Source organism: Wickerhamiella sorbophila (genome assembly GCF_002251995.1).
Source record: "Wickerhamiella sorbophila strain DS02 chromosome Unknown contig2, whole genome shotgun sequence".
NCBI lineage: Eukaryota > Fungi > Ascomycota > Dipodascomycetes > Dipodascales > Trichomonascaceae > Wickerhamiella > Wickerhamiella sorbophila.
This window is the reverse complement of record NW_020194005.1, coordinates 1,045,966-1,065,194: the sequence shown is the minus strand read 5'-3', so window position 1 is coordinate 1,065,194 and position 19,229 is coordinate 1,045,966. Positions and strand designations below refer to the sequence as shown.

The 19,229-nt window shown below is 49.3% G+C and overlaps 10 protein-coding genes across 10 annotated transcripts; 6 read left to right on the top strand and 4 right to left on the bottom strand.

Moving 5' to 3' along the window:
• Positions 1–37: 37 nt before the first annotated feature.
• B9G98_03877 (hypothetical protein) lies at positions 38–1,339 on the top strand (the record flags this gene model as incomplete). The annotated part of the gene is made up of 1 exon (XM_024810434.1): positions 38–1,339. One exon carries the CDS (start codon positions 38–40, stop codon positions 1,337–1,339), a length of 1,302 nt encoding a protein of 433 aa, XP_024666202.1.
• Positions 1,340–1,411: 72 nt separating this feature from the next.
• Positions 1,412–2,005, top strand: B9G98_03876 (hypothetical protein; the record flags this gene model as incomplete). The annotated part of the gene is made up of 1 exon (XM_024810433.1): positions 1,412–2,005. The coding sequence occupies one exon, from the start codon at positions 1,412–1,414 to the stop codon at positions 2,003–2,005; it is 594 nt and encodes a 197-aa protein (XP_024666201.1).
• Positions 2,006–2,785: 780 nt separating this feature from the next.
• B9G98_03875 (Protein kinase byr2) lies at positions 2,786–4,804 on the bottom strand (the record flags this gene model as incomplete). Its single annotated transcript, XM_024810432.1, has 1 exon — positions 2,786–4,804. The coding sequence occupies one exon, from the start codon at positions 4,802–4,804 to the stop codon at positions 2,786–2,788; it is 2,019 nt and encodes a 672-aa protein (XP_024666200.1).
• A 154-nt stretch (positions 4,805–4,958) lies between these two features.
• On the top strand, positions 4,959–6,800 carry B9G98_03874 (Molybdenum cofactor synthesis protein cinnamon; the record flags this gene model as incomplete). Its single annotated transcript, XM_024810431.1, has 1 exon — positions 4,959–6,800. One exon carries the CDS (start codon positions 4,959–4,961, stop codon positions 6,798–6,800), a length of 1,842 nt encoding a protein of 613 aa, XP_024666199.1.
• A 121-nt stretch (positions 6,801–6,921) lies between these two features.
• B9G98_03873 (NIPA-like protein 2) lies at positions 6,922–7,981 on the bottom strand (the record flags this gene model as incomplete). Its single annotated transcript, XM_024810430.1, has 3 exons — positions 6,922–7,022; positions 7,052–7,764; positions 7,806–7,981. The coding sequence occupies 3 exons, from the start codon at positions 7,979–7,981 to the stop codon at positions 6,922–6,924; spliced, it is 990 nt and encodes a 329-aa protein (XP_024666198.1).
• A 403-nt stretch (positions 7,982–8,384) lies between these two features.
• On the top strand, positions 8,385–8,987 carry B9G98_03872 (hypothetical protein; the record flags this gene model as incomplete). Its single annotated transcript, XM_024810429.1, has 1 exon — positions 8,385–8,987. One exon carries the CDS (start codon positions 8,385–8,387, stop codon positions 8,985–8,987), a length of 603 nt encoding a protein of 200 aa, XP_024666197.1.
• A 337-nt stretch (positions 8,988–9,324) lies between these two features.
• B9G98_03871 (Oleate hydratase) lies at positions 9,325–10,899 on the top strand (the record flags this gene model as incomplete). The annotated part of the gene is made up of 1 exon (XM_024810428.1): positions 9,325–10,899. One exon carries the CDS (start codon positions 9,325–9,327, stop codon positions 10,897–10,899), a length of 1,575 nt encoding a protein of 524 aa, XP_024666196.1.
• A 22-nt stretch (positions 10,900–10,921) lies between these two features.
• On the bottom strand, positions 10,922–13,423 carry B9G98_03870 (putative di- and tripeptidase DUG2; the record flags this gene model as incomplete). The annotated part of the gene is made up of 1 exon (XM_024810427.1): positions 10,922–13,423. The coding sequence occupies one exon, from the start codon at positions 13,421–13,423 to the stop codon at positions 10,922–10,924; it is 2,502 nt and encodes an 833-aa protein (XP_024666195.1).
• A 72-nt stretch (positions 13,424–13,495) lies between these two features.
• On the bottom strand, positions 13,496–14,980 carry B9G98_03869 (Putative lipase ATG15; the record flags this gene model as incomplete). Its single annotated transcript, XM_024810426.1, has 1 exon — positions 13,496–14,980. The coding sequence occupies one exon, from the start codon at positions 14,978–14,980 to the stop codon at positions 13,496–13,498; it is 1,485 nt and encodes a 494-aa protein (XP_024666194.1).
• A 2,496-nt stretch (positions 14,981–17,476) lies between these two features.
• B9G98_03868 (General amino-acid permease GAP1) lies at positions 17,477–19,228 on the top strand (the record flags this gene model as incomplete). Its single annotated transcript, XM_024810425.1, has 1 exon — positions 17,477–19,228. The coding sequence occupies one exon, from the start codon at positions 17,477–17,479 to the stop codon at positions 19,226–19,228; it is 1,752 nt and encodes a 583-aa protein (XP_024666193.1).
• Between the last annotated feature and the right edge of the window lies 1 nt (position 19,229).

Genomic DNA, 19,229 nt, shown 5'->3' with positions numbered 1-19,229 from the left:
CAGCCCAACTTTCTGCACGTGATTTCCTTCCACCTCAATGTCAGACGTCGTGTCACTGGCGTCGTGTTTCGCTGTCGCGATGAGCTGTGGAACATTATACGTATATTCGGCGTATGCACCACAGCTCAGCGATCGCCTGGGACTCACCGCTACACAGCTTTCGAACATTGGCATGGTAGGGAACCTCGCCATGTCTGGCACGGGACCTTTGGCTGGCATGGTCACCGACCGCTACGGCTATACTGCCCCGATCGCAACAAGTGGCATCGCTACTTTTGCGGGATATTATACTGTGCGTACAGTATACGCAAACTCCATACCTAGTCCAGCAATTCTGGCGCTGGCGCTATTCTTAGTTGGAGTAGGCTCGACGTTTGCATTTTCTGCTTCAGTCAAGTGTGCGGCGGTAAAATTTCCGGGTAATCGTGGATTCGCAACAGCAATGCCAATGGCCGGCTACGGTCTTGCCGCATTTATGATCTCCAGCATTGCAAATTGGGCAGTGCCTGGCGATCCGTTGGGCTTTTTGTCGCTGCTGTGTTTTGTCCCAGCCGCTCTGATCGTGATATTTGGTCCAGTGGTCGTGTACTCAGAACCAAAGCAGCAGACACGCCCCAAGGAGTATGATGATGATTATATTGGTTTGGTTAACCTCGATAACGCCTCAAGGCCCGTACCATCAACCACGCCAGCCAGATTGAAACGCGAAATCTACGGGACCGCTCTTCTACGATCTCCGCTTTTCTATGGCTATTCATTGCTGCTAGGACTTCTTGCTGCTATGGGACAAGCCTATATTTATAACTGCGGATACATTGTCAAGGCCCTTGCATTCAATGAAGTCGAACACGAATGGCAAGCTAAGCAAGTAGCTATTTTGTCTGCGGCCAACTTCAGCGGACGCGTACTCGCCGGTGTAGTATCCGACATCTTCAGAATCCACTTGAGAAAATCGCGTACCTATACGATTATTTTCTCTGTCGCACTGTGTTTTGCTGCTCAAATAGCTTGCATGAACGTGCAGAGCGTCCAGTCCCTTTGGATTCCTTCCGCTCTGTCTGGACTGTTTTATGGCTACTGCTACGGCGGGTTCCCTGGCGTGGTTGGCGACGCGTTCGGAGTCTCTCATTTCTCTGCAAACTGGGGCATTGTGGCTCTTTCACCTGTACCTATTTCCTATTTTCTGTCAACCCGTCTTGGTCATACCTACGACTCCCACGCTCACGATGGCCTCTGCCTAGGCACTCAATGCTTCAAGGACGCTTTCCAGCTGCATGCGTATCTCGCTTGCGCAGCTCTGATCTTGACTCTTTTCATCATTCGGCGTCTGGAGCGCTGATTATGTCAAGTGTATAACATTACTTAGCAAACGCTGCCACGCTTCCCTCCACTCCAGCACGCGCTCCGGTCCATGGATAAGGCTGCTCAACGAAAGGCCAGATTCGCTAAACCTGCATCTACTCCCGGGTTGGTGAGTCGAGGGGATGCTGTTCTATCAAAAGCAGAGCAGGAGACGCTTTTCGAGCAGGTAAAAGCATCACCTACTCCCTATAAGGTCCGAAGCTTACGCGAAGCGGTAATTGCATCTGGGCCGTCGGAATTTGGCTCGGAGGTTCTCCAGTTCTCCGTAAAATATGCAATTGATTCGCAAGAGATTGCTACCTTGAAAAGCTCTTTGTCCTATCTATTGACAAATGTGCATCCCTCATACCCGCTCGAAAATCCTCAATATTTCCAGTCCCTCTATTTGATCGCGCTGTCTTTCCATGATTTGGAAGATGCCGCTTCACACCTCGACGGCAGCAGCACTCTCCGTGCGTACCTCCAGGCCTATGCCACCAGAGATATTGCTCGTTGGGTGGCTGTCATCAAAGGTGAGAAGGACAAGACTCGTCAAAAACTAATGTTGACGCAAAAAAAATTATTTATTGACCAAGCCCGAAAACTATCTGTAGCATACAAAAAGGACGGCACCTGGATCGAGGAATTGCTGGAGTTTCAATAGCCCATTAGAGTATATGAGACATCATGTCACGCAAGAATGCAAAGAGGGCTTCGTTCCAGGCCGAAATTCAGGAACCGCGTAACATTCTCAGCTGGCTGGTCGTGTATGAAACGATTCAGACCTATGCTCCGTGAACTTTACAAAGTTTTGAGCGGGTGTGGTTGCGTCTGCTGGATAAATGATGGCATTTCCACAAGAATGACGCTTGAATTGAACTAATAGCCTCAAAGCAGCCATTGTGCCGATAGTATGGGATACCCACGTTCTGTAAAGAAATAGATCAACGACACTTCTACAACTCATCAACCTCCAAACGAGAAATAGGGCGTCTGGTGTAGTTGGTTATCACGTGCGCTTAGCATGCGCGAGGTCCCCGGTTCGATTCCGGTGTCGTCCATTTCTTTTTTGCACGGTTCAATTTTCATATTAATGTGACGAATAATTGCCACCTATCGTAACGATTGATCCTCCTTAATTCGCAGTATCGAGCTCAAATACTCACACACAGATGAGTCCAGCTCTATATTGCACACCTGCGGTCTCTGGTTGACGTTCTATTTTTGGCCGACAGAGCTATGACATTCGCATGTTATAGAATTAGGCCTTCGTGTCTCTAGAAATAGGGCGTCTGGTGTAGTTGGTTATCACGCGCGCTTAGCATGCGCGAGGTCCCCGGTTCGATTCCGGTGTCGTCCACTTTCTTTTTTTTATTTTACAGTGAACTTGAAAACATTCAAACATGTGAGTTTTTAAATAATTGAAGCTTTTAAGTAAACTATCCTACTTCAAAAATGCATGCTCAAGGAGTTCCCTAGCTGTAGGTCGGGCAGCGATATCTACAGTAAGCGTTTTTAGCAAAAAGTCCTCTGCGGAGGGAGACAAGTCTTTCGGTATCTCTGGACGCATGTGGTTTCCCAGCTTGAATATTGCCTGCATTTGTGAAAGCTGGGGGAAGGGGTGCGTCCCTGTATAGAGCTCAATAAGTAAACAACCGAATGACCAGATATCTGCTTTTACCGTGGCGCCTCCATGCTGCCTCACGACCTCGGGTGCCATCCAAAACGCAGACCCCTGCATGCTCTGGCGGTTAGAAAGTAGCTGCTGAGTCTCTGCCTTTTTCGAGAGCCCAAAGTCTGAGATCTTGATGACCCCACGGTTGTCCACAAGAACATTGGCACCCTTGATGTCGCGATGAACAATGTGCCGATCATGCAAGTATTGCAGACCGGCGAGGATCTGCCGGGAATATCTTCTGACAAGAGTATCCTCGAAGGGACCTGTCTGGTTAAGAATAGAGAAAAGTGAGCCACCGGGAACGTACTCAAGGAAAATATGCAAAGAGTCGCTGTTCGTCTGAAACCCAAGGTACTGAACAATGTTCTCGTGGTCGAAGTCTTTCATGAAATTTATTTCACGTTTGAGGGCCTCAACCATCTTGAGGCTTCTCTGTTTGTCGCCGCCAGAATCGTCTTTGGGAATAGGGACCTCTTTAACAGCAATCAGCTCACCAGTGGTCTTGTTCACACCCATATACACTGTTCCAAAAGATCCCGAGCCAATAAGCTTACCTCTGAACCATTCGGCCTTCATGTGGTCGCCGAGATTCAGTTCCTCGATACCTTCTTGTTCTGAAACAGGCTGGGCTGCATGGCCAGTGAGGGTGTTTTCGTCGTTTTCATCTGCAAGTTCATTATCTTCGTTCAAAGCTCCAAACGGGGCCAGCGAGGAGAATCGCTTCGAAAAAGTTGCATGTGAGTTACGATTCCCCTTAGTAGCGGTTTGGCGACGCATTGGCGTAACAGTGCCTGGTGGGGCAATACTTGTCTCTCCGCCTGTCGATGGAACCATTAGGTTGCTGAGTCGACGACTGACACGGTTGCTATTGCGAATAGTCGAAAGCCGTCGGCTCACAATGACAGAGTTTCGAATTGTCGCTTGCAGTTCTTCTCTGTCGACTCCAGGGAAGTACTTTTCCAGGTTCATGGATACTTGCTGACTTGTGGGTCGACCAACAGACACCACCGATCGGAGTGCTGCTGTAGACGTACGCTGAGCGGGCCTTCGCGGCGAGTTCATTTCTCCAATGGGGCTGTGTCGCACATAAAATGTGTAGGTTGGCGAGGGAGTCCGAGCGCGAGCCATGATGTCCTGGTCGCTCACAGGACGGTTTTCGGCGTCGGTAATAGTCCAATTGACAAGTGCAGTCTCGGCTAGGGCCGGAATAATACGACGGATGGCGCTAAGCTTGATTTCAGTAGCGTCCTTTGCGTTGGCTACCGAAATGAAGCGAGTGGTGCCGTCGGGGTATACGAACCGCAACGAGTCCTGATCATAGCGGTCACTGGAAAAGGTGTCAACGCTCGAAAAATAGCCAGTAGAACGCGGCCCCGAATCGAGCGCGGACGAACTGCTCGGGGCGCTACTAGCTGAAATGGCAGCAGCGGACGTTGCTGCAGCCTCACTAATAAACTGCAGCCGCTTGATCCCCTGGTACACCCGGAGTCGATCTCCGACTTTATCGATCAAAGCCTTCAGCTCCGCCTGACCCAATTCAAGCAAAATCTCCCCCGATATGTCGTTATTTTCAAACCCCCTTCGGTACGTCCCACACCCCAGTGACTCCAGCCAGTCTCCTACATCGTTGACGTCCCATTGCGCGGCCGGAACCGAGTCTGTGAAGACCGATCCAAACGGTGACAACGGCGCCGGCTGCGGAATCAACGGCGCTCTGTCTGCGGCCCCACTGCTGGGCTCTGAGCTTTGGGTCATTAGTGAGACAACTAACGGAGCTGGTTTCATCTTCTTTTATATAATCGGCTACAGGGTGCAGGAGGATGAAACAAGTATTATGTAGGTGAAAAGTATTGTAATTGTGCGGTAACCGGCCAATGGGTTCCTGTGGGTTCCTGTGGTTATTTAGTTTACGTTTCGCAAGCCGGTCGGTTGTGTCATCATGGACTCGGTTATCATCGTAGTGTCGGACACTTGCGCGTCGGATCCCTCCAAGGACGCCACGGGCCCGGCTTTGCAGAACGTTTTACAGACAAATAACAACATTGTGTATGTCGCTGACGACAAGAAGGCGATCCAGTCTGCGGTGCGTCACAATGCTGCGAAGTACGCCCTGGTCGTCACCGCGGGCGGCACAGGCTTTTCTCCTCGCGATACTACTCCTGAGGCCGTCTACGAGCTGATTGACCGGCCTGCTCCTGGAATTGTTACCGCAATGCTGGTCGAAAGTCTCAAGATCACTCCATTGGCTGCTTTGGCTCGCCCTGTGGCGGGTACGATCGGGCACAGTTTGGTAATTACTGTCCCGGGGTCTCCAAAGGGTGCAGTCGAGAATATCCAGGCGGTGCTTCCTGTTTTGACCCACGCAATCAAGTTGGTTTCTGGCGAAAGCTCCCGCGATCTGCACTCATCGGCGAAGTCGTCGGCAGACCCCGCTACTGCCCAACAGACAGTTGTTGCCGCGATAAGCACTCCTACAAAGCTATGTCCACACCATGGTCACGGAAAGGGTCTCAAATTTTATGGATCAGCTCAAAGACCAAGAGAGAGCCCGTTTCCGATGATCTCGTTCGAAGACGCATACAAGATCGTCATGGATGCAGCGGCCGAACCAACCCTGCGGACTGACGTGGCTCTCTTTAATGCTGTTGGTAGAGTCATTGCTGATGATATTCATGCCCGCGTTGATGTCCCTCAATTCAGGGCAAGTATTGTTGACGGGTATGCGGTCCTCCACAGTGACTGTCCGGGGATCCTACCACTTGCCGAGGTGGTAACAGCCTCCAAAGACACTATCAAGCTGAAACCAGGGACCTGCGTACGAATTACCACGGGAGCACCTGTTCCTCACGGTGCTACTGCGGTAATTCCGGTTGAAAATACGACCGTAGCCGAGGAAAAGGACGGTAAAGAGGTTGCGATCAAAATCCATGCTTCTGGTGTGGGGGCCGGGGACAACATTCGAGAAATAGGCTCAGACATTGCTAAAGGATCCTGTGTCTTGGCGAAAGGAACCCCGATCTCCTCACTCGGTGGCGAAGTTGGTCTATTGGCGTCCATTGGTATCCCTGCCGTCAGAGTGTTTGAGCAGCCGGTTGTCGGCGTCCTTTCCACCGGCGATGAGCTAGTTTCGGTTGATTCGCAGGTTTGTGGCTCGCAAGTTCGAGATTCAAATCGCCCCATGCTGCTTGCTGCCTTGAACGCTGCCGGTATTGATCCCGTCGATCTCGGTATCGCTCCCGATAAAGAAGCAGATCTCCTGCGCTCGCTGAGATACGCTCTCTCCAAGGTCAATGTTCTTATTACTACTGGAGGTGTATCGATGGGTGAATTAGATCTACTCAAACCAGCGATTGAAGAACTCGGTGGCCAGATCCACTTTGGCCGCGTCAATATGAAGCCTGGAAAACCAATTACTTTTGCCACCATTGGAGAAACTTTGGTGTTTGCCCTACCCGGAAATCCGGCCTCTGCAAGTGTCTGCTACAGTTTGTTTGTGCAACCATGCATTGACAAGCTCCGCGGGCACGCATACGAGCACCGCCATTTCAGTGTTGCCATCAGTCGTGATGTCAAGCTTGACACTCGTCCAGAGTTCCAGCGCGTGCATATCAAGTTTTCACCGGATGGACCGAGGACAGAATCCACAGGATTCCAGCGGAGCAGCGCTATTTCTTCTATGGTTGGTGCCAATGCTCTATTGTGTTTGCCGGCTCGAACTGACGATGTACAAGAACTCAAAGCTGGGTCGCATGTTCCCGCTATTTTACTAAATTCACTCTAAGTACGGTGTCCCATGGCCCAGCAATGGTGTATGTTCCGTAGGACTAGGTGGGTTTGCAGGGTCCGGATGGGGTCTGGGCTCTGTTTCAGTTCGCCCAACCGAGTAGTGATCAGGAAAGAGTTCAGACGATCCTGGCGTAGGCGCGGATTGAGGACCGTTTCGTCGCTTTCTTCTGCGGCGATCTCGCCGCCTCCGTGGCTTTGAATCCAACACCACGCGAGCCTTTGAGTGTATTGTTGCGACTGAAGAACGGCGCCTTGCCATGGCTATTGAGAGCTTTCGTTGGTGCTCGTGGGGTCTTGCCGAGATCAACACGCCCACGATTGAAAGCAGCGCGCCAAAAGCGAACTCAATCTTAGCAACTGAGGTCGAGATTGAGAACTCGTGAAATAGCACATTGGAACCGATTGTGACTAGAGCCGTAAACATGATGAAGTGATGCGGGACTACCTGGTGCATCGCAAAATGTTGTAGAGTCTCAATTAATATCGAAAACTGGAGAATCGTAGTCCCGAGAAAGATCACCAAGCACATGGGGGCACTGATCTCCTTATGATGTCCAACGATGGATAAGCTCATGCCCTTGATGGCCAGCACTGAAAAAGACCCCATCAAAGCGCACATTCCGACATTGGGAAAGAACTGCTTAGCAGGGTCGTTTTTTGCCAGCAGACGCGCAAATGCGAGCCCTATACAAGCGACCAGATTGATCACGATGTAGGGCGTGACAATGGGTCCAAATTGCGGGCCATCAGGTGGAACTGAAAGACTCGGGGCAGCGATAATTAAGAGGAGAATTCCCGGCATCGCAATCACTGTCCCGGTTACCGTTTCTATGTGGGGTGTTTTGTCAAAAAGAATTGGCAGAATGACACAGTTTGATATCACTGAGAACACGCCGAGCGGGCTGACTACCGAGGCCGGTGCCAGCCCGTACGCGGCAAAGTTGGTTATTTCGCCAAAGCTTTTGTTAGTATTGAACGTTCGTAGTTGATGCAAACTTACACTAGCAAAACCAGGCCAAGCCACCATAGCCGATCGTGAAATTTGACTTGTGGAGGTCCATGAATAGCAAATGTCACCAATCGTTTTTTAGCATGTCTATGGATATTAATGGCGATGTTAACGAAGATATTTCCTAGAATTGCGCTTAGGATTCCCGCCTCGCCATAATTTTGCATGGATCAAAATGGAAACCCCAGCATTAATCTGTGAAATACACAGGGCGCTGGGCTAGATATACGTTTTAATTATTGGTCCCATCCAGGAATTTAGTTAATACAAATTCCTATTAACAAAAAGATTTGCAAAAAAGTATTCGAGGTGTTGATCCTCGTATTTACTCCTCTCCAGGGGGTCGAACCCTGAACCTTGGGATTAAAAGTCCCACGCTCTGCCAATTGAGCTAAAGAGGACGCTTCTTGACGGCTTTACTCAGCTGCGGATAAGTACCGTAAACTAAGCTTCTCAATCAGGCTTAGGGTGCCTATCTCTTAGAGGTTATCTTGTTTCGGCGTATACCGGTTCCCCACAGCGGATAACAGCGGATATAAATCGTGATCCTAACCCCCCAAAGTTACCAAAATGTGTGTTGATACTAACCGTTTGCTTGATGTTATCGAGAAGGATATCGTCCCTCTAACTGAAGTGGGCGTCCGTAAGGGTAACAAACTGTTTGGCGCCGCGATTCTTCGCAAGGACGACCTCAGTGTGGTTGTAGCAGAGACTAACAACGAGGTGCACAATCCTTTGTGGCATGGCGAGATCCACTGCATCAAGAAGTTCTTTGAAATCCCCGAAGACAAGCGTCCCGCGGCCAAGGATTGTGTTTTCCTAGCCACCCACGAGCCCTGCTCGCTCTGTCTGTCTGGAATCACTTGGTCGGGTTTCGACAACTTCTACTACCTGTTCTCGTACGAGGATAGCCGCGACAGTTTCAAGGTTCCTTACGACATTGATATCCTCCAGAGTGTGTACTGTGTTCCTGATCCTGGCCAAGAAGTCTCTCCCGAGCGTCCACTGTACAATCGCAAGAACAAGTTCTTCACTTCGCACTTCATCAAGGATATGGTGAAAGGCGACAAAAAGATGGAGGAGCGGATCAATCACCTAGCCACAGTTTACGACGGGCTTTCCGAGACCTATCAAAGTGGAAAAGGCGGTGCCGCGAACGTTGCATTCAAATAAACGATGCCGAGGTCAGTTTTTTTAACATATTGCCCTTGCCCAATCTGCGCACGTAAACCGCTGCGAGAAGGGTGTGCAGGAGCTGCGCTTTTGACTGAAATGTAGTGCCTGTTCGGGACCTGGTTTACCAGTTAATTTATTTATAAATTTATATAGTTAGTTCCCCTGACCATGTACCAGCTTTCGCGGCCAAAGTCGCGCTGATCTGAACGCTTCTTGGCTCAACTGTCGTGTGATGCTCGCCTTGCGCTGCTCATGCGCATGCAGCTGCGTGGTGTTTCGTTCTGGGACGGAGAGCCAAGTATAAATAGACAGCTGATGTGTGTAGTCTGTATAAATGTCAGAAATTAAAAAACAAGCATACTTTGTTGGCGGCGGCCTCGCTAGTTTGGCTGGCGCCGTCTATTTGGTCGAAGACGCTAACTTCGCTGGTGAGGACATCCATATCATTGAGCACCTCCCAGTGCTCGGTGGCAGCAATGACGGAGCTGGATCTGCGGACAAAGGTTTCATTTGTCGTGGTGGTCGAATGCTAAACGAAGAGACATATGAGAACTTTTGGGATCTTACCAGCCGTATTCCATCTCTCGACGTGCCGAATATTTCGGTCAAAGACGAGATTTTGGCATTCGATCGTGCCAATCCAACTCATTCTAATGCCAGGCTAATTGATGGCAAAGGCCAGAAGCTTCCTGTGACTGATATGCAGTTCAACACCGCCGATCGCATGAAGCTCACCAAGCTATACTTCACAAACGAGGATACACTGGATAATGTGACCATCCGTGACTACTTCAGCGACCACTTTTTCACCACAAACTTTTGGTACATGTGGCAGACAACATTCGCTTGGCAAGAGTGGTCCAGCCTGTACGAGTTCCGCCGCTATATGCGACGAATGATGTTGGAGTTCTCACGAATTGAAACGTTAGAGGGCGTGACAAGAACACCATTCAACCAGTACGAGTCAATTATTGTCCCATTGAAAGAATATCTCACCAAGAAGGGTGTTGATTTCACTTTGCGCAAGACCGTGACTGATCTCGATTTTAAGGATGGCAACGGCATCACCGTCAAAGCGATCATCTGCGGCGAGGAAACAATTCCGGTTCGAGAGAATGATCTCGTGTTTTTCACCAATGGCGCAATCACTGATAATTCAGATAATGGTGACTACCACACCCCGGCAAAATATCTCCCCAATGATCCACCAAGTTTCGCATTGTGGCGGAAAATTGCCGACAAGAAGCCTGGCAAGCTTGGAAACCCCGACCCATTCTATAAGAAACCCGACGAGAGCAAATGGCTCTCATTCACCCCAACGTTCACCGGAAACTTCCTCTTGAAGCTCATCGAAGAGTACTCGGGTAATCGCCCTGGAAGCGGAGCACTCATGACCTTCAGAGATTCGTCTTGGAGAATGTCTATCGTGGTTGCTGCTCAACCGCATTTCAGGAATCAGGACAAAGACACGACAATTTTGTGGGGATACGGACTTTACCCCGACAATGTTGGGGACTACGTCAAGAGGCCAATGATGGAATGCACGGGTGAAGAGATTCTCACAGAATTGATCTACCATCTACATTTTGAGGAACACGAAGCTAAAATCAAGGAAAGTGTTGTGAATGTTATTCCATGCATCATGCCCTTCGTCGATGCACTTTTCCAGCCCCGTGCCAAGACGGACCGTCCGCTTGTCGTCCCCGATGGCTCTACAAACTTGGCTCTGATCAGCCAGTTCGTCGAGATTCCAGATGACATGGTTTTTACTGAGGAGTACTCTGTGAGAGCTGCTCGTATGGCTGTTTACACTCTTTTGAATACCGACAAACAGGTCGCACCCGTGACCCCATACTGGAGACAAGGCGAGGTACTCCTCAAAGCTATTTACACGTCTTATCGTACCTAGCACATATCTAGCTTGTAATATATTAGTTTTGGGAGCGGAGCTCTTTGAACAGCTTAACGAATACGTTTCGCGCAGCCAACAAATTTGTGATGCGGAGTCTTTCATTGGTCAAGTGGGCTCGATCCGAGCTTTGGCCACATGGAAGTTGAGCAGCCGGAGCATCGAAAAGCTTCTCTAAAGCCCTGGCCATTGGAATTGACCCGCCTTCTCGAACGAATAAAGGTCCAACTCCATCCCACTCTTCTGTCAATGCTTCTGTCATGATACGATAGGGCGAGGAGTGGTAGTCGCCTAGCCATGGGTCAGCGTCGTAATGATACTCGATTTCCATCCTATTTGGTGTTTTGAAAGTGGAAAAAACACTGCTCAGGTGATCATTCAAAAGCTTTTTAATCTCGGCCGAAGATTGGTTGGGCACGATGCGGATGGAAACATAGGCTGTCACTCGCGAGGAAATCACAGTGGGGTTTGGTGCGCTAACGTTCATTTTGTGGATCGTCAAAGAGGGACGGAACCATTTATGTGTGAGATCAGAGCGGTTGAGTTCAAAGCCTTCGGTGGCTACCGTTTCATCCAGCAGTTCACTTTCCTCGGGAGACATGTCGAGGACAGACTGAGAAAAGTTTGGAATGGCAATTTCACCTGTAGGCTCTGTTAGTCTCGCCAATAGCTGAACCATATCATGACCGGGTTCACGAGCCGCACCTCCATCTATACCTGAATGCACGTCAGCTTTGTCGGATGTGATTGTAATTTTAGCGTAAACGATACCTCGGAGTCCGTAGTTTAAACAAGGCCGCGAATCGGTCAACCAATACGAATTGGAAAATATTACCCAATCGACGTCTCCGACTTCTTCGCGGTGTTTTGTTACCGCATCCAAGAAGCCGTGTGAACCACTTTCTTCTTCACCTTCTATTAAAAATACCATATCGTTGGGTAAGCTCTGGCGCGAATACAGTTCGGCAGCAGCATAGATCGCCGCTAGACAGGGTCCTTTATTATCAGATACACCACGGCCATATATGTACCCATCAATACTGGTAAGTTCAAAAGGTGGAGTTTTCCAGTTACCACCACTGGCCTCGATCACGTCATAGTGCCCGTAAAACACGATTTTTCCGGGGTTAATTCCAGGTGCGTTTGCCTTGAAGCGGGCATATACGATAGGATTACCCTTTTCAACCCGCCAAAGGTCTGATTCTGCGCCCAATGACCTCATATGATCTCGAAGCGCCGACGCACAGCGTCGACATTCTGACCAGAACTGGCCATCACGGGACGACACTGTTTGGTAGCGAACTAACCGTGATAGTGTTGATATCATATCATCGTTGGTAAGACCCTGCGCAGCCTCTTTTGGAAAGCCAGTTGGTGCTGGTGAAGGGGTTGAACGTACTAGTGAATATAGTGAAATCTGGCCCTCCGCTGTCGAAGTAATCAGGTGATTGGGCTTGTATTCAGAGATCGAGCAGGATGTTATAATACCAGGTGCTTTCCAACTAACCGTGGTTGATGTTGAGGGTAAATGGTAGAAGATAGTATCATCTGCCATTGCGTAAACTGCATCACCAACCCCGACTAAGGCGATGAATGGTGATTCCGCAGAGAGACGATAACTAAGGGCTTGCCAAGTCTCTAAATCAATGAGCATGACTCTGCCTGATTCCAGGCCGCAATAAAGCTGCCAGTCAGCGACAATGTCCATGCTGAAAACGCCATCTGGGCAAACGACCTTTCGAAGCTCAGTAAGAACCCCTAAAGCGCCAACCGTCCAGGCCTTGACAGTACCGTCAGCACTTCCACTGACAATCAAAGGTTCATTGGCGGAAATTTGGGTAGTTTTCATGCAATATACAAAGCCATTGTGTGCAAAGTTGATGCAGTTTTTCAGGGGCACTTCGAGAAGTGTTTCGTCCGATTTGAAGTCCTCATCGATCTGCAGCTGCTTCGTCTGAGTTTGAGGCGGCGCAAGCTTCCCACCTGGCCCGGCCGAGTCAAAAAAGCGTGACGGCCGCACAGCAGGATGGTTTGCAGCAGCTGCTGTTGAAGTCTCTGAGCTGTTCGCCGTTTCCGGGAGCGTCACCCACTGGATCGAGGCATTCTGGGTACCGAAATAAACCGTCCGTAGTGGTTCCACATAAGCTATGCAAAAAATATCTCCAATATCCTCCAAGCAATAGATTGTGTGCAATAGCACCGGCAGCTCGTCAGCCGCCAAGCTCCAAACCTTGAGCAGCGAATCTGACGAACCACTGAAAAGCATGTTTTTATGCACCACAAGAGTAATCATACTGCCAGTGTGCACATCAAACTCGTGCAGCTGCTGGTAAGTGTCTAGATCAAACACAACCAATGACCCATTTGCAGTGCCCACGTATAGCCATTTGTTCCAGGCCACAGCTGCAGTCGCTCCTTGTGCTATTCTCCACATATGCACAGAACTAGGAGCAGGCGGCGGCTCAAGTGCCGGCGGACAGGACTCCCGCTGCGACGGGCCAGTGCACACCTCTGCGATGTCCATTGTCAGCAAAACGGGAAGGTGCAGAGGGGGAAGGCAGTAACTGGGAAGTATATGCAAGAAAATTTAGGGTGTTTAAAATAAATATGGTGTAGCTGTTGGCATTGTAGTTGTCCACGAAAGACAGCGGCCGTACCAGGCTCGCGTGACGCAGCTTTCAATAGGCTCGGCTGTGGTGACAGTATGTGTGGGCGTGGAAGATGTTGCAAGCGTGGTGGTGGATGCTGTAGTGGTGGTAGTACTGCTCTCGACGGGAGGCGCTAAAGGATCAATGAACTCCCACCCGTCGCACTCACTGCATGGTTCTGGAACCACGCACTCGGCAGGTTGATCGTAGACGTTGATAATGTCGTCGATAACAACATGGATGCGGTGGTTTGCAACAGAGGGCCTCCAACCCAACTCTTTAACCACATCGTAGCTGCATACAAGGCCGGAATGGCACTGGCTTTCCATCGCGAATCCAGAGATCCAGCACGTGGAGCTGGGGCCGGTGCAGTCACCTGTAAAGATGGGGTCTGCTGTGTGACCGAACTGCCAAATATAATCATCCCAAATAGGAACACCTGGCGACACAGGCAGGTGGAGCCGTTCAACAGCCAGCTTATCACCCGGCGCCTGGAAGGTTACCGCTGGGACGCCGTAGGTACGTCCTATAAGTGATGAAAGTACGCCTCCAAGTGAATGACCTGTAACCCACAAATCTGCAGTCGGGTACAATGCAGTTACATTTGCGAAAATCTCAAGCGCTGCTCTATAATAGCGGTCCTGACGCCAAAACTCTGCTTCGACACAGGCCTCATCGCAGCGGTTACCATCGCCCATATAGCAGTCGCAGACTGTATTCCATAAGTAGGATATACGAGCACAGCAACATGAAAAAAACAGATTGTCGTTGATCTTGTCGTTGGGAGCAGTTGGACCGCCATCGTCTAACACTGCAGCCGACGTGCCCTTGAAAGACAAGACTACGAGCTTTTTGTCTGGAGATGTGAAAACATAACCACGTATTCCGTCACTCATCCATCCAAAGCCCTCATGATCCCATCCTTTGGAAACATTCGTCCAATCGCCGTGGTGGGGTATAGCGACGTAAGCATTTGCCGCCATCTCGGCTAGAGACAGAACAGTGCGTTTATCAGAAACATTTGGCGAAGACACCTCATGCGATTGCAGCTGTAGCTCATGTTGGTTTACCAACCCGGGTCGAATCCCCAATGCCTGGGCCAATGCGACTTGAGAACGATCCTCGACAGGAAGGCGTAGCCGGCTAGCCCAATCGCTCTCAATCTCCTCAACAGTGCGCCGCTTGTACTTCAAAATAGACTTCGTGGTGACCGAGACCCCCATATTGCTGGTCTGCACGTGCAATCCGCTTGCCTCCATCCGCCCATGAAAGCCTGTTCCGTCCGTGTTGTGATGGAAGATGTAGTCTAGCTCAAACCCTGGAACATCATACGGCGTTTTGGATTCATCCGGAAACCAAATTCGGTTCAAATCATCACCCCAGAACTCATAAAACGCCACAATGAGTGCGATGGCGACGATTGTCTTCAACATGACTAAGGCAAACTCGGTTTGGGTGTAAATAGAGATACGAGATAAGGCGCGTTTCGATATTTTCTTTGCAACGGCACAATTCCAGTGGCGAATTGATAATTGGAAGTCAATCCCATCGATGGTGCGAAAATCGGTCAACAAGTGAGCTCTACCTGTTCAAAAAAAAAAGCGTGCCGTGACCAAGAATCGAACTTGGGTCTCAACGGTGCTGATCCACAACGTTGCGTACTGACCACTATACTATCACGGCTAATGATAAAAATTTGTGGGCCTGGCATGACTTATGCACTAGTCTAAAACAGTTCGCATTTTTGTGTGCTACGAACATCGTATGCCTTTCTGAAAACTGAGACCATTTTCCCAGTGTAATGACCAAAAAATAGGACGTGATTTCAATTAACAATCACAAAAAAAGCTCGGCAACGGGGAATTGAACCCCGGTCTCCCGCGTGCAGTTTGACAGGCGGAAATTCTAGCCACTAAACTATTGCCGATTTTGTTGACAACGAAGATGTCGTAGGGTATATACCCCTAATTCACGATGAGATTTTTTGAACTTGGACCGGCTCATTGTCAACGCCCATATTATCTGACGTTAGAGGTGTTTTGAACGCACCGAGCTATAATGTGCCTATGTCCCAGCTCCCAGCTGTCTTCCCGACCGAGGATCACACCATAGATCGGGCTCTATCTCTCAAAAAAAGGCGCACTATTTTGCCTTTTCAAACTTGCATCAGGTTTTTCTCGGGCCAAAAAGCTTGTTATGTAGAGAAATGTCGTACGATAACCCAAGACCACAGGAATACCTCAGTATTTCAAGGATCATCAAATAACGCATTGCAGTGTGGAGCACCCCACAGATCGGGCCCTATCTCCGAAAAAAAAACCCACCATTTGGCCATTTCAAACTTGCACCAGGGGCTTCTCGGGCCAAAATGCTCGTTACCTTGAGAACTGTCGTGCGGTTACCCAAAGTCGACAGGAATACCCAGTATTTCATGGATCATCAAATAGCGCATTGCAGTGTGGAGCAGTAATCTTGTTTGCATGATTTAGAACTGCGCGGGGCAAGCGCTGTCCAATCGGACCCTGCAGAAAAGTATTATTCGAGACGCCTTGCTTGTGCATATTCTCATCGGCGGCCCTTCCTTTGCTCGATAGGAGGTATATCATATTTTTCCAGTGTGGTATGCGAGAATAATTAATTTAAATTCTCACTGACATCCAGCTTCTGTCTGCATTTGAGTGTAAAAGACTACGCAAATATTCCCAGATCCAGACCGTCGATCAATTTAGGCTGACGCACTGCATCTATTCCAGCACCGAGGATCCAGCCGGATCACGGTGGAGGTGGCCAACCCGAACGATACCGCTGTTCTAGCCTGGAAACCATGGCTTCGAGGGCTCTGTACCATGATCCGAGCTCGGGCGTTCTTGTTAAAATGTGCGTTAGGGGGGGGCGATCCCAAGACAGCCCCTCCACAGTTCTCTAAGAGAGCATAACGACCCAAACTGCAGGCTCAAACCAACTTACCCCCTCAAAAACCCACTGGTTTTGGCTTGAAAAGTATCGCTGGTGCTAAAATCGACTTCTGTTGGGGGCGGATCGAGGACATGCGCATCACCTGTTAAGTGTGGTCGTTGGTGCCGTGCTATTGGGCATCAACAAGCCCAGAAAAACTTCTTCTACAGCGGTGAACATCCCATACAGTTCGCTCCATTTATTCTCTGGTGTAAACAGAGTACGGGATCAAACTCCAGCTCGCGAGGGTCGAAAAATGGGTACGGGGCTGGTCTGATTTCGACATGATTCATGCACACCACTGCATGTCCCTATCGTGGGAATGCTGATAATGTAGGGTTGGGTTACGATATCACAATATTGGTAAGATAGCAGACGGGGTCGCGTACATTAATGACACTTCACTGAATGAATCAAATGTTTCTGAGAAAAACCCATTGGATCAGAACTCAGAGATGAAAAGTGACTACTTATTTACTCTATTAGGTTATTCATAAACTTATCTTTGTACTTTATCGCTATCGTACCCTAACATCGGCGAGTTCGGTCGCCGGAATAATTAGGCAGGCGTGTGGCTTCGGGCGGGCGTGATAGCCTACTGCGCTTTGTTCAACCAGTAAACGCTGGGAAATTTTTCAAGATAACTAGATTTCATGAGATGTAAATAATAAATAAGTGTCAAGGGTATCTTTATCGTGACTATAGAAACCACTGACCTCGAGTAAGTCCGCTATCGCATACCCGTATCAGTTGCTATCTTGCGTTGCATGCCCCCCAGCCTGCATTAGGGTATGAACCCTGGAAAAGAACATATACCCTAACCTGGTATAACTTGAAACTTTCTCCTATTTAGCTGGCCTGATCCGACCCCCACAAGGGAACTTGAGATCAAGTTTGATACAGTTCTGCTAGTAGTAGAGCCACAAACCAAAGATCCGAAAACACTCAAACAATTAGGTCTCGTTCTTTGAACCATGTCCGACGATTATAAAAAAGACGAGACTCAGGTCACTGGCGTCGAGAGCGGCGAAGGCAGCTTGGATGACCACGAACCTCCCCAGTCCCGCGGCCTCTGGAGAGATATTATCGATGGCTTCAAACCCGCTCAAATGGAAAAGATCGATACCACCGGCATGACCGAGGAAGAAGTGCAAGCGATCATGATGTCGCGCCAGCCTCTCAAAAGAAAACTTAAGAACCGCCACATTCAGATGATTGCTATTGGTGGTTCTATCGGATCTGGTCTGTTCATTGGTTCCGGTGGCTCTTTCAAAACAGGTGGCCCAGCCGCCGTTATTATCGGCTTCGCCATCATCGGTTTCATGTTGTTTGGTACTATGAATGCCCTTGGTGAGCTTGCTGTCCGATTCCCTATTTCTGGTTCATTCTCCATCTACTCCGTGCGCTTCCTTGATCCCTCCTGGGGCTTTGCCATGGGTTGGAACTACGCTCTTCAGTGGCTAGTTGTCTACCCTCTGGAACTCATTGCAGCCGCTGTTGTTATTAATTACTGGAATTATGATGACAACGGAGCAACAAATGTAAATAAAGCTGCGTGGGTCTCGCTTTTTTATTTCATTATTAGTATGGTCAACGTTTTCGGCGTGCGTGGCTATGGTGAGACAGAGTTTATCTTGTCTATTATCAAGGTCATTGCTGTTGTAGGGTTCTGCATCTTCGGTATCGTCATTGCTGCTGGTGGTGGACCCAACCATCACTATATTGGTGCTCACTACTGGTATGATCCCGGTGCGTTCGCAAATGGCTTCAAGGGTGTAGCTGCGGTGTTTGTAAACGCTGCATTCGCTTTCTCTGGAACCGAGCTCTCTGGTTTGGCCGCTGCTGAGACCGCGAACCCCCAAAAGGCTCTGCCGCGTGCAGTCAAACAGGTGTTCTGGCGTATCCTCTTGTTCTACATTGTTTCCTTGACCATCGTTTCTATGCTTGTGCCATATACTGACCCTAACCTCGGAACCGCGGCCGATGGTAGCTCCTCTCCTTTCGTCATTGCCATTAAGAATGCTGGCGTGAGTGGACTGCCCTCTGTGTTCAACACTGTTATTATCCTGGCCGTTTTGTCTGTCGCAAACTCTTCTGTGTTTGGCTGTTCACGTACTCTAACAGCTTTGGCACAGGTTGGTATGGCCCCCAAAATTTTCAAATACATTGACCGTGAAGGTCGTCCCATGGTTTCTATTATGGCCACAATTATTTTCGGTCTACTGTGCTTCTTGTCTGCCTATAAAGACTATGGTACTGTGTTTGATTGGCTACTTGCATTCTCAGGTCTTTCCTCCATTTTCACTTGGGGTTCTATTTGTCTTTGCCACATTCGCTTCCGCGTTGCCATGCACAAACAGGGCCGCTCGCTCGATGAGCTTGCTTTCAAAGCACAAGCAGGTGTTTACGCTTCGTGGGTTGGTTTCGGAATTAACGTGGCCGTTCTCGGGTTGCAGTTCTGGGTTGCCCTTTGGCCTCCTGGAGGTTCTCCCGACGCGTCAGTATTTTTCCAGGCTTACCTTTCCGCACCTGTCGTAATTGCGTTCTATGTCGGGCACAAGCTTTGGACTCGTAACTGGAAGTTCTACGTTCGCTCCAAGGACATGGATTTGGACTCGGGAAGGCGAGAGGTTGACATCGCCACCTTGGAACGGGAGAATGTTGAGGAGAGAGCCTATATCCAGTCCCGTTCCATCTTTTATCGTATTTATCGTTTCTGGTGCTAAC